Raw genomic sequence first — 12,500 nt, 5'->3', positions numbered from 1 at the left:
GTTTATGTATTGTTTTTTTTTTCATATAACATCTACATGACATATTTTGAAGGTAATTTTACAGGACACTCTTCCGTAAGTTTCTGGATTTCAATTTTCCAATTAAAATAGATATGTATAAACTTTCTAATAAATTTTGATTAGTATATAAATCATTCCATGATTTACAATATAGACTATCATCTTGCTCATTGACATAGATTTTTAGTTATTCAATGCAGAAAAGCAAGAAAAATATTATTAATTGCTAAACAAGAATTAACCCCTTCAGTACCATGACGCGTTTCCATATCCATTCTGTTTACTATTTACCGATTTTATACTGTTTCGGGAACTTGTGTGGGGAATTCAAACAGTGAAGACTGTGGCCATTAATCTTCGGACCTCCATAGACCTTTCATAGTATCAATAAAATGGTCTAATCAATCACAAATCACAAGGTAAAAATGTGTCCTAGTATTGAAGGGGTTAACCTTAATACACGATCATCATTGACCCACAAAATTGATGATCCTAATCACACCAATAAAGTTTAAAAGTGCAAGATAGAGAAACAATTATTCCTGCGTGACACTCCCTACATGTGGTCCTTGTGATCCTTTACCTGCCCCGTCTCTCATCCCTGTAAACATCGATACCTGAGCGTGATACATCCTCACTCGTCTTCCTTCAGATCCACTTTTATGAGATTATCGCCACAACAACACTCAAGTTAATCTCATGTGTCACCCTTGAATTACTGAGGTGCAGGTGAAAGTGTACTGAGTTGGCACACCACCAAGCCTTCCCACCCTTTCCTTTCCCCATTCCTTGCTCCTGCTCCTTTCTCTCCCTCAGACCTTCATCTCTTCACTTCCTCTTTCCCCTCGCTTCCTATGTCTTACTTTAACCACTATATATAAACTCTCTCTCTCTCTCTCTCTCTCTCTCTCTCTCTCTCTCTCTCTCTCTCTCTCTCTCTCTCTCTCTCTCTCTCTCTCTCTCTCTCTCTCTCTCAACTATTCATTGCGCCAATCTTATCTTCACTCCTTCTCCCCTCCCCCTACCTCTCCTGACACCCTCTTTCACTTCTACCCTTTAACTTTACTTCATCCTCCTGCTCTTCCTCCTTCTCTTCTTCTTCTTCCTCCTTCTCCTCTTACTTATTCTTTCTTCTACTTCCCTCACGTATTCCTGGTATCCACACACACACACACACACACACACAAACACACACACACAACCTTGAGGTGGCAGGCAAGGAATTGTTAGAGAAACTGTGCCATTACTGTTGCCTCATTTCAGTAACAGCTTCTCATTAACTCTAGGTGGGTGATAACGCCACGACTTTGGGAAGGTTATCTAAGTGGAGCTCTGTCGGAGGAAATTAAAGCGATTTTTGTTTACGTGCCATATCTCTTTGGTCCGCGTGTTGAGTGTGTGGAGGATATTCTGCTTGATTGCCTGAGATAGTGTGTATGAAGGAAGCTTTAGTGAGTGCATTTATGAGTAAGAACGGGAAATTAATATTTTTTTTTTAGGTTTTAGCTCTGTCTGTTTCTTCTCTCTCTCTCTCTCTCTCTCTCTCTCTCTCTCTCTCTCTCTCTCTCTCTCTCTCTCTCTCTCTCTCTCTCTCTCTCTCTCTCTCTCTCTCTCTCTGTCTATCTACTTTTCAGTTTATTTATCTATTTATGTCTCAGCAGCAGCAGACATGTTGGTCCTTAGGAAATTGTATGTGGTAAGTTACATTATCTTGTTAAGGTTAAGATATGAGGAATAAATAGTAAAGAGCAAAGATAGCGAAATACACACACTCTCTCTCTCTCTCTCTCTCTCTCTCTCTCTCTCTCTCTCTCTCAATAAATTATGCTTATCTCTCCTTATTTCATTATCTTTCGCCACTCTTTGTATTAATCTGAGCTGCATTATCAATATATTATGGACATGAATAGATATTTTTATATTGTATTCTTGAGCCAGAAATACCTCACTTTATTTAGATAGCATTTTTACCTCCTGGTCATGCTGGCTTACTCTGTTTTACTTTTATTTTTATATTTTTTCTTTTTCGGTTCGTGTTTTTCTCTACGCCATCCTAATTTTTTCGCTTTTTTTTTTTTTGCGATTTCCATTTGGTCTCTCTCTCTCTCTCTCTCTCTCTCTCTCTCTCTCTCTCTCTCTCTCTCTCTCTCTCTCTCTCTCTCTCTCTCTCTCTCTCTCTCTCTCTCTCTCTGTGTGTGTGTGTGTGTGTGTGTGTGTGTGTGTGTGTGTGTTCTTGTTCGTATGCGGTCTCTTGACAAATTCCCTACACACTCAGTTCTTTCCGCTCGCTTACTTTCCCATTTATTTTCTAAAACTCATTTGGAGACTCGCCTTTTTCACTTTCTATTCAGTGTATTTTTCTGCTTCCTTTTTTAGCAAACACTTCTTGGTTCTTTTCACTTATTTCTTACGTCTTCATATCAGCAACCTTATTTTACACACACACACACACACACACACACACACACACACACACACACACACACACACACACACACACACACACACACACACACACACACACATATATATTTTCATTTTTCGCTGCAGTGCTGTTTGAATTCTCTCTCTCTCTTTTGAAAACTCCATTATCGTTTACCTCATTTTTCTCCTCCATTTATCAGCCTTTCATTTCCCCTTATTTTCTTAATCGCGTTTTGAATAGCTACCTTTTTTTTTTTTATGCATCTGTACGATTGCCTGCTTTCATTTCCGCTGTCACTCTGTTCTTCCTGCTGATCCCTTCAAATCATTCCACGTTTCATTTGCCTCTTTATACAACTTTTGTCATTCTCTCTTTACCGTTCTGTGATTCGTTCTAGCTTCCAATTTCTAACACATTCTCTCTCTTTCCAGTTTCAATGTGTTTTTTTCTATAGTTCAGATGACCTTCTATTTTTGTAATTTATATGTGGGCTCTCTCTCTCTCTCTCTCTCTCTCTCTCTCTCTCTCTCTCTCTCTCTCTCTCTCTCTCTCTCTCTCTCTCTCTCTCTCTCTCTCTCTCTCTCTCTCTCTCTCTCTCTCTCTGTCATCGCCGTTACTGCCATTCACGTCCTCGCAGCGGTAATGATGCAATACCTATAGAGGCTTTCTTCTCTGCATTCACTCCGCTATGGAATGACGGAGTGAGAGAAAAATACCGTCATGGGTTGAAATATTGAACAAACTCGGTATGCAAGAGAGTGAAGTGTTGTACGGAAGTGTTAGGAAGAGGAAGTGAATTAGAGAATGTAACGTTGAGTTTAAATGTTGTGTAAGGTATGCTTGTTGGAGGTGATAATGGCTAATGGTTTTGTTTTTGAATTCATTATCTGGCTTGTGGCATTTGTACTTTTACATTCGTACCAAAACAGATAGCCTCTCATTTCTTTCTCTTCATGTTTTTTTTTTCTGTTCATTTATGTATTCGCTTATTCGTTATATGGTTCCGCTACACTTTTACATTTTTCTAGCATCAATTCGCAGATGAAGGTTGCGTTGTGAAAGATGTTACAACGAGAACATATACACCCAGGTCATTACGTCAGGCTGCGACACAATAGAGAAATGGCCACCTAAACATTTATATATATACTTTTACTTTCACAGGGATAAAACGTCACGGTGAGCGGGTCTGTGTACGTATGGAAGCCAGCCAGGCGCTCATAGAGGTAGGTGCAAATATTAAAATTCTGTTTAGGATTCACGGCAAAATACGCACCCTAAGCCTCAACTGTACACACACACACACACACACACACACACACACACACACACACACACACACACACACACACACACACACACACACACACACACACACACACACATTCAGCTCCCTTCCCTCTGCTCTCCTCCTTCGCCAGAAATCTCTCTCTCTCTCTCTCTCTCTCTCTCTCTCTCTCTCTCTCTCTCTCTCTCTCTCTCTCTCTCTCTCTCTCTCTCTCTCTCTCTCTCTCTCTCTCTCGTACTGCAGCGTAATGGAAAAATTACGTTCACGCACAGCTACCAACTCTCGATGATAGTATTTTTTTTTTTTCATATATCTTGGTGTGGGTAAAATCATAAATGACAAGTAAGGCGTTGCGCGGCAATATTTCAACATACCATGGAGTAAAATGGTAAAAAAGGAATATGCAAATTATAGAATGAAAAATATATAAAGAAGGAAGGTGGTGGTAGGACGCATTTTGTGTAATACTTTTACCACAAATTTCCGACAAAAGGTGCATTAAAACTGTGTAGGAGTTGAAATACACTCTTAACTCAAGCAGGAAATGTTGGAATATGAATAAACGCAACGCTGATATGATTTTATGGAGTTTTAATACGTTGTCAATTCATTGCTGAGGAAAATGTTGATGAAATTAATCCATTGCATTACAGACCCATTAGCTTGAATTAAAGACAATCTATTGTGAAGTGGTATGTATAATTTGTTGGTGGGGATATGAATAAGAAATGACTAAGAGAATAGGAAATAAAAGTGCATGAATACCAGAGAAAAATAATTAGAAAGTAAATGAACAGTTGTCATTGGATATAATTGAGCAAGGAAACTGCTCTTAACTACCACAAGACAGGATGTTTGGTGAGCTGCTGATGTGCTCTATGCGTGTCTTTATTCTTGCACTTAGCGAGTAATGCATATAAGAAAAGTGTGTGGTTGTGTTCTTTTAAGGATATGCCAATAGAAAAGATAAAAGAAAAAGGGGAATAATAACTTCGGAATAAGTGAAAGAAAGGAGTAATCTTAACTTTCGAAATTTCATGTTCAGCGTAAATATGAAATAAGAAAATATGTAAGATAGACAGAATAATGAAGCACACCATTTGGTACTTACAATCAAGCTGGGCGTTTCTATCCCTCACATCCTGCTGCAAGAGTGACAACTTCTCCTGTAGCTCCTCAGTGTTGGCGAGGGTCTCCTGCACGCCCTTCAGGGTCTCCAGTGTCTGGCCAAGTTTGCTGACCTCGTCCTGTTTCTCTGCAAGTGACAACGTTAACTCGTCGATCTGCTTCTGATAGCGTTCCTCTTGTGCCCCGAGCTCCTTCCTGTTGAGGAGAAAGAAAGGTTGATACTACTTGAGCTTCTAACAACTTTCAAGTCATGGCGGGAGGCAAGATAGAAAAATTCTTGCCATGAAAATCGTTACTGTCTGACAAGGTGGAACCATTTCTGTTCCCTCAAAGTTGTTCATTTATCCATTTATTTATTCGTTTATTTCTCTCTGATGCTGTGTTGTAGTGAGTTAACGGGATTTAGTAAGGCTGGTCACTTTGTGGTCCTCGCTTGTTGGCGTGGGAATGAGCGTGATGCGGGGCACTCACCCCCCACCTCAAGATTGGAGATGAGTGAACTAATTCGGTCATTTATCCAGTGAAAATAGTAATGTATTGCTGAATTAGTACTTAAGAAAAATCTTTGATCCGATTGTTGCTATACTTACAATTCTCATGCATGCCTTTTTCTTTCTTATCTTTAGGAGGGTCACTGAATTTATAATTGCGGGTGCAAAAAATTCGTAATCCATCAGACAAAATGCTTAACCTTGTAAACAAACGATTCCTTGTAGATGTACCACCTGCTGTGGCTGCCATGATAAAGAGTTGCAGAAACTAAAAAGAAATGCTACTGATAATGATAAAGTTTGATAAAATCCATTACTGTCATGTTTGTGACAGTTGCGACCCTTCTTTGACCTACGCAACGACCGTAGAAAAAGACAATTTAAACTAAAGAGGAAAATACTCATGTAATATTCATATAAATGTCAGCAGCCAGCGTGAATGTCAGCGGGCAGGGAAGAGCGTGGCCGGAGCCATGTGACCCCAGTGTTGTTATATGTGAAATCCAATCGATGAATTTTTGGTGGCGATTGGCAGTGCGTTTGCTGACCATTACTACATCTTTTTTTTTGTCTGTTGATTTTGAGTGGAGAGGACCATTATAAAGGAAAACAAAACAAAACAATGGTATTAACCCGAAACAAGGCAACAAGAAGTGAACTTTGAAGCAATAAAGAGAACATGTGAAGGAGAGAATAGTTATCACGTTTATCCACTTTCATTCGCTTACATAAGTCTATTTTCTTAAACCTCATAATACCGTCTTACCATGGAGAAAGAAAGAGCCACAAGAATTCTTTAAGGCATGTCATCTCCGTCCTCCCTGGAATATATATCACTCAGAAGCTACAAAATTATACCACTCGGAATTCTTGTAGTGGGGAAAATTGCCAACAAGTGACTCATAACCTGTTGCAAGACACCACCGGCACCGCTGAAGAGGACCTAAGAATATTACCTGGTGTGTTCCTCCAGCTCTTGCTGACTGAAGCGGAGCTCAAGGACTTTCTCCGTTTGGCAGAGTGTGGACTCCACCTCAGCTGCTGAAGTCTGTAATTCCACATTTCTGGTCTCCACAGTCTTTTTGCACGAACATTTCTGGTCTGTACATTTAGTGTTTATGGTGTCTTCCGTTTTTTTACTCGCTGGATTCTGCTTGCTTTGTAGTGGTACATCACTTTTTGTTTTTAAATTATTGAGACAAGGCGATTTTTTTAGGCTGATTACTTTCGACTCTTCATCACACAGTCGTAAAGTGTCTTCCGTTGACCGCCTTACACCTTCTCCTTCCCTGCGAGCACTCATGCTTCTCCTCTTAGTGGCAGTTCTCCTACGCTGCGGCACCTCACCTTCGTCCTGAATTGCTTTCTTGGTATCGATTGTGGAGTCTGGAGTGCTGCGCGAGATTTCCTGCAATCTAGAGGAAGATCTGGCTCGTTGCCGAAGCTTGGGCTCCACGGACGTCGATTTGGTTTCACCAGCTTGTTTGAGTTCACTCAGCGTCACTGACCTAGTCATCCTTCGTTCCGTCCCGCGTGACTTGGACCGTTGGCGTGGCGGGGGACTGACTGCTGTAGAACATTTTTCACTACTAGCAAGCTCTGTAGCTGGTCCGTTCTGTCTCCTCTCCATTTGTTCTAAGGTGTTGACTTGCTGATTTTAGAGCCGGGTGTCGTTGCATCACCCGAGCTCTGTGATTTTATCGCTCTCGATCTACTTCTCGGAGCTTTCCTCCATGGAATGAAAACTTCCTCGTCACCACCGTCGTAACTGTCATTCTCGTTGGTGAAAAGGGAAGATTCAGTAAATGTCTGATCCGGACTGCGATCTTTGCTGTGCCTTGAGGAAGAGGACCGGCTTCGGACCCTTTCTTTACTGTCTTCCTTCTTTCTTTCATCCTCTGGAGCTGTGGGGAGCTTATTCTTACTTTCGGTGCCCTCAGATTGTATTCGTTTCCTTGACGGTCTTTCTGACGCTCTCTCTCTTCTGAGTTCTCTGGAGGTCGATACTGATCTTGGTCTTTCTCTGCAGTGCTCATTTTCCCGTCGCTTGGGCCTCCCTGCATCGCGGGATAAAATTTCTACGGAAGCTCTTTTGTGTAAGTCCTCCCCGTTAGCAAGAGATTTGCTGCGGAATGGTATCCGGAACACTACGTGAGTCGTCGTCTCGTTATCCTTGTCGCTGGTACGGTGCGCTTCTGACATTTTATCGTTTTGAGTAACTGACGAAATTTTGCCATCTTTGATTTCTTTAGTTTCATTTTTTTGTGGACAGGCTTTGAGAGAAGCGTTAGTGACCATCGCCAAGGATCCAGTTCTTGAATGCTTGGTCAAGGGAGTGTTACTTGGTGTCCTCTCGGCAGTGCCTTCTTTTGGGGATGATGAGAGAACCTTTCCCTTTATAACAGAGTTTGGTTCAGAACTAATAATATCTTTATAGTCCCCTTTATTCTCCTTGTTCTTTGTTGGCTTGATGTCTTCGTGTTTTTCTAGTCTTGAAGAAGTCTTTTCAGAAACTCCTATCTCTGCATCAGGATCAGGTCCACTGTTCTGACGTGCCTGGTTCTGTGGAGGGCTGGAGGAGACATTCTTCGTTTCACTTATCGACACTGAAAAGTGAATTCGTCGTTCTTCACTCACTGGTGATAACGACGAGGTTCTTCTGTGAGTGATGCCGTGGTTGTGCGGTCTCTCAGGTGTGACTTCCGGGGCAGAGTGGCGCGACGGACGCGTCGTGCTAGAGTTCAGAGGCTCCTTGGGGGTGCTGGGAGTGCTGAGTGTCTCACGACATAATTCTTCATTACTATCGAAGGTTTTTTCACCAATAACGGGCGACTGTCCGTCACTATCGTTTTCGGGTATTGACTCGAGGGAGTGCATCGACGATATAGAGTGGCGGGTCTTGCCAACAGTCGGGGAAACGCTACGCTGAGTTGCAGGGCTAATGCTTCCCTCAGATTTCCCCTCACTGGATACGCTGAGTCTAGGCGGCGGCGGCGGCGGCGAGGAGCCTTGCACAAATCTCCCAGGAGGTGAAGGTAGCGAGTTGTTATTCTGAGATGAAATTATTGATGGATCAATTCCTCTTCGTGTGATTGGTGGAGAAAGTGTTATCACCCTTGATGGGGGGTCTGTTTTGGTTCGAGTCAGGAGGCTTACTTCAGCAGAGCATGCTGGAGCCACTTGTTCAGAGAACCTTTGCCTAAATGGAACTGGCGAAGACGGAGGGGTTTTGAGGCTGTCAGCGTCAGCGTAGGAGACAGATGTTCCAGGGGAAGGCGGCGAGTTGACTGGGGAGTGGGAACCTGCCCTTCGGGAAGCCACCGACGGATTAGTTTTGATATTTGTCCTGACAGACTTTCGATTGGCCGTTGGGGATGACGTCAGTCGGCCGCCTGTGCCCATACGCGGCCCAGGGGGCGTGCGTCGTCCCGAAGGAGATATCGGCCGGGCAGTGAGGCTGGAAAGACTGGAAGTGGAGCTGGAGGGAGTGGAGAGCATTGAAGTTCGACCGTCTGGGGATGTTGGTCGTTCAGGAGAAATAGTAACATTCTGGTGAAGGGAGGCGACTTGCGATGACAGGAGGCCCGGCGAGGCAGGCGGCGTCACCATGCCAGAAGAAGGAGTAAGGCTTCTTTCGTCTTTTTCCCCACCAGATTCCGTCAGTGAGGCAGTGAAGGAGGTAACAGTGGTGGCTAGTGGTCCCCTTGGCGCTATTAATCGCGGATTGAGAGGCGGCTTCATCATCAAGGTGGATGCAACGCCGCCTACCCTTGGGAGAGGCGTAGTTCTCGATGCAGTGGATTGAATATTGTTTTTCACTGTTGAGTTTGATAAGTTCGTAGCTTCGGTCCTCAGATAGTGTGTCTGGCCAGTAACCTTAGGTAAAACTAAACTGCTGTTCATATGGTTCTTCGGTTGCACTTCTGGTGAATGTCTTTCATGTTTTCGTTTGTCGAGCCCCTCAGTGCCAGTCTGTACCTCTCCCTCCTGTGATGATGTTAAAGAGTCTGTCAAAACGGAGGATCCAAAGGAATCTGAATTTTTGAGACCTTCCCCATGACTGGCGTGTGTGTTAGCGTCTGGGCAGGGCGAGGAGGGGCGAGCTGCTTCCTCGGAGCTGCTGCCGCTCCCACCGCTCCCAGTTGGTCCTGGTGACAATGCAGCCTCCTCACTTTCGGTAGCCCCGCTGTCCTGCCGTGACAGCTGCTCATGGTCACTCCACTCTCCAGAGTCTCGCGAGTCGAGGCTCTGACTCTTTCTGGTATATGAAGCTCGATTTTCGTTCCCTTCTTTTGCTCGCTCAATGGATTTGCTTTTCCTGAAGATTGATTTAGAAGTCTTTTCCTCTTTCCCTTTACGAGCACTGACTTTCACTTCTTTGTCTTCCTTATTGGTCTTGTCTTTCTTTTTTTCTTTAACACTCTCACTGTTCTTGTCTTTGTTAACAACTTTGTCCTTTGTTTTGTTTTTGAAGAACCCAAACATAATGTGTAGGTGACCCTCGGCCACGGGTTGGGTCCAGAAGCCTATAAGGGACTTGCGTCGTTATGAAAACAGTTCTCGCGGGACGCCGCCGCCTCCTCCCTGAGTCAGTGTAATGAAATACAAATCATTTATCAGTTTTCTGTTCTATAAATTGGTGTTGTAAGAAGCCTCCTCTAATTGTTGATGCATACAATTAATAGAATGAGTAACAATGTGAAGTGAAACGTATCGTCGAGAAAGTTCTAAAGACATGACAAGCCATGATTCCAGAGATTCAGTTGTTCCTCCAGCAAGGGAACAATATTATTCTGGAAAATAATTGTTTCTTTGAAACTGCATAAAAACAACACAAGGCCAGCAAAAATGTTAACGAATCCTATACCTTACTCACGCGCGCCCGCGCACACACACACACACACACACACACACACACACACACACACACACACACACACACACACACACACACACACACACACACACACACACACACACACACACACACACACACACACACACACACGTCATACATTCAGCCCAGATTATTATCAGGGAAGGTGAAATATCTTGTCTATTTTAGTAGTGTGACGAGAGTGGTGAAAGCGGGAGGTGTGGTAGAGATTGAGAGGAAGGGGAGGGGAGAAGACGAAGGAGAGGGTGAGTGGGGATCTTTATGAGCAACATCCCCTTCCTCTTTCGTCCCTTCTCATCGCAGCTCCTCCTCCTCCTCCTCCTCCTCCTCCTCCTCTTAAGTGTGACGCCAACAAACCACGTGTTTCACTTTCCTCCTTCTCTTCTTCCTCCTTTATTTTTTTCCTCTTACCATTCCTTCCCTTTCAGCCACCACCACCATTACCACCACCACCAGCCGCTCTATTAGCACGACCACCTCCTGATTACGAAGTTAACTCGCTGACTTAGCAGCGTCTCCCTGCGTGTGTGGGACGAGTTATCTGAGTTACGTGACTCGCGAGCAGGTGTGGCTAATGAGCAGGAAACAAGCGCCGCCTCAAATTTCGTTGTCTGTGGTGGAGGATCATCTGTTTCTGCCTCCTCCTCCTCCTCCTCCTCCTCCTCCTCCTCTCCTCCTCCTCCTCCTCCTCCTCCTCCTCCTCCACTTCTCTTTCTTCTCCTTTCCGTCTCTTTTTGCATGTTTTCAAGATAAACATTGATCTTTTAGAGGGAAAAATTTGACAAATAAACTTTATTGATTGCGAGGAGTTTATCATGACTCTCTCTCTCTCTCTCTCTCTCTCTCTCTCTCTCTCTCTCTCTCTCTCTCTCTCTCTCTCTCTCTCTCTCTCTCTCTCTCTCTCTCTCTCTCTCTCTCTCTCTCTCTCTCTCTCTCTCTCTCTCCTCGGGGGGTGTTCCTGTAATTACAATAGAAAACAAAAGAGTGACGAAGCTTGAGAAGACGCATCGATGCAAGAAAACAAAGGAAGTGAAGACAAAATTAGACAGGAAGAAAGAAAAGTAAACAAATAAATAAATAAATAAAAATACCGTCAGAAGTGATCCTCTAATGGCTAAATGTGAATGAGAGAGCGCACATGTGAATGAGCATGTGTCACTGGACATAGACGTGAGATTACAAGGAAAAGGGTGATGAGTGGTTGACGTAGTAATGGTCACGTAGCTGTCAAGAATACCCTTTGCTGGCTGCCAAAGTGGTTGAGTGAGTGGGAGGATCAAGAGGCGTTGAGAGTGCGGTGTAAGTGACAAGCATTTGAGGTGAGTAAATAAACGGCATGTATGAGAGGTGGGCCGCTGCACTCACGTGTTCTGTAGCGTGATAATCTGATTAGCGCAGCCTGTTAGCAACAACCAGAGAGAGAGAGAGAGAGAGAGAGAGAGAGAGAGAGAGAGAGAGAGAGAGAGAGAGAGAGAGAGAGAGAATGTATGTATACCAACTGGAGCGATAAAACAGTGGAATATACTAAGCTTACCTGCTTTAGTAGCTTATTCAGATATACACATATATATCATTACAGGATGGAGAGGGAAAGTGATCCGTGGGAAGGAAAAGGAGAATATTAGTGATATTTATGAGGAACACACTTTTTATGTTATTATTACAAGCGTGTTCCTTAAATATGGTCAGGAATTGTTCACTAGACGAACTTTAACCGTTAATCTCGCGTACTCTTCAGAGCTAAAACTCAGAATGGCTAACTGAAACATTTTGACTAACGTATGAATTTTTAGACAGTGTTTAATGCGAAGTTTCCAAGCGTTTGATAATTGTCACTTAGCTTTCCGTGACTTTTATCCTTTGTACAAGAGCAGCGGCACTCACACTGGAAAGCAATACCGGTGATGCAACACAGGGGGATGTAGTAGCTTCCCTTTCAACCTTGAGGAAGTGGTGAGGAAACGTTTACTTCGTGAGAGAACAAAAGTTTTCACTTCCTTTCCCTTCAAGACACACCAAGTATATGCTACCATCCTTCTCTCCGTCGTCTTTAATTTCCTCTTTATAATTGTTTGTAATCCTGTGAAAACCTCTCATATGTCTTGTGTAATTCTATGTAATCTCGTTCAATCTTCTGGTAGTCTTGAGTAATCTCATCTAATTAACTGCCATGCCACTTATAATTACATGTAATTTGCCGTTAGGTCTTAAGTAATCCCCCTTTTATCTCCCATTTACTCGCTTGTAATC

At 43.3% G+C, this 12,500-nt stretch overlaps 3 protein-coding genes across 10 annotated transcripts in view; 1 reads left to right on the top strand and 2 right to left on the bottom strand.

The window, feature by feature from the left end:
- Positions 1 to 12,500, bottom strand: part of LOC123504992 (trichohyalin-like) — a 335,118-nt gene that overhangs the window by 29,005 nt on the left and 293,613 nt on the right. For all 5 annotated transcript variants that reach the window (XM_045255983.1, XM_045255984.1, XM_045255986.1 and 2 more), the window contains one exon: positions 4,846 to 5,057. In XM_045255983.1, coding sequence (XP_045111918.1) covers positions 4,846 to 5,057 — 212 coding nt within the window. The remainder of the gene's footprint in view (positions 1 to 4,845; positions 5,058 to 12,500) is intronic.
- LOC123504998 overlaps positions 1 to 12,500 on the top strand; it is a 253,154-nt gene that overhangs the window by 178,413 nt on the left and 62,241 nt on the right. For all 3 annotated transcript variants that reach the window (XM_045256000.1, XM_045255999.1, XM_045256002.1), the window contains one exon: positions 3,611 to 3,672. In XM_045256000.1, the coding sequence (XP_045111935.1) occupies positions 3,646 to 3,672 (27 nt within the window). In that variant the 5' untranslated portion in view covers positions 3,611 to 3,645. The remainder of the gene's footprint in view (positions 1 to 3,610; positions 3,673 to 12,500) is intronic.
- The window catches only part of LOC123504993 (serine/arginine repetitive matrix protein 1-like), a 10,679-nt gene continuing 5,161 nt past the window's right edge, over positions 6,983 to 12,500 (bottom strand). For both annotated transcript variants that reach the window (XM_045255989.1, XM_045255990.1), the window contains exon 2: positions 6,983 to 9,937. In XM_045255989.1, the coding sequence (XP_045111924.1) occupies positions 6,989 to 9,838 (2,850 nt within the window). In that variant the 5' untranslated portion in view covers positions 9,839 to 9,937 and the 3' untranslated portion in view covers positions 6,983 to 6,988. The remainder of the gene's footprint in view (positions 9,938 to 12,500) is intronic.

Source organism: Portunus trituberculatus, chromosome 17, assembly GCF_017591435.1.
Source record: "Portunus trituberculatus isolate SZX2019 chromosome 17, ASM1759143v1, whole genome shotgun sequence".
Classification (NCBI taxonomy): domain Eukaryota; kingdom Metazoa; phylum Arthropoda; class Malacostraca; order Decapoda; family Portunidae; genus Portunus; species Portunus trituberculatus.
The sequence above is the reverse complement of the archived record's forward strand: the minus strand, read 5'-3'. Positions and strand labels throughout refer to the sequence as shown.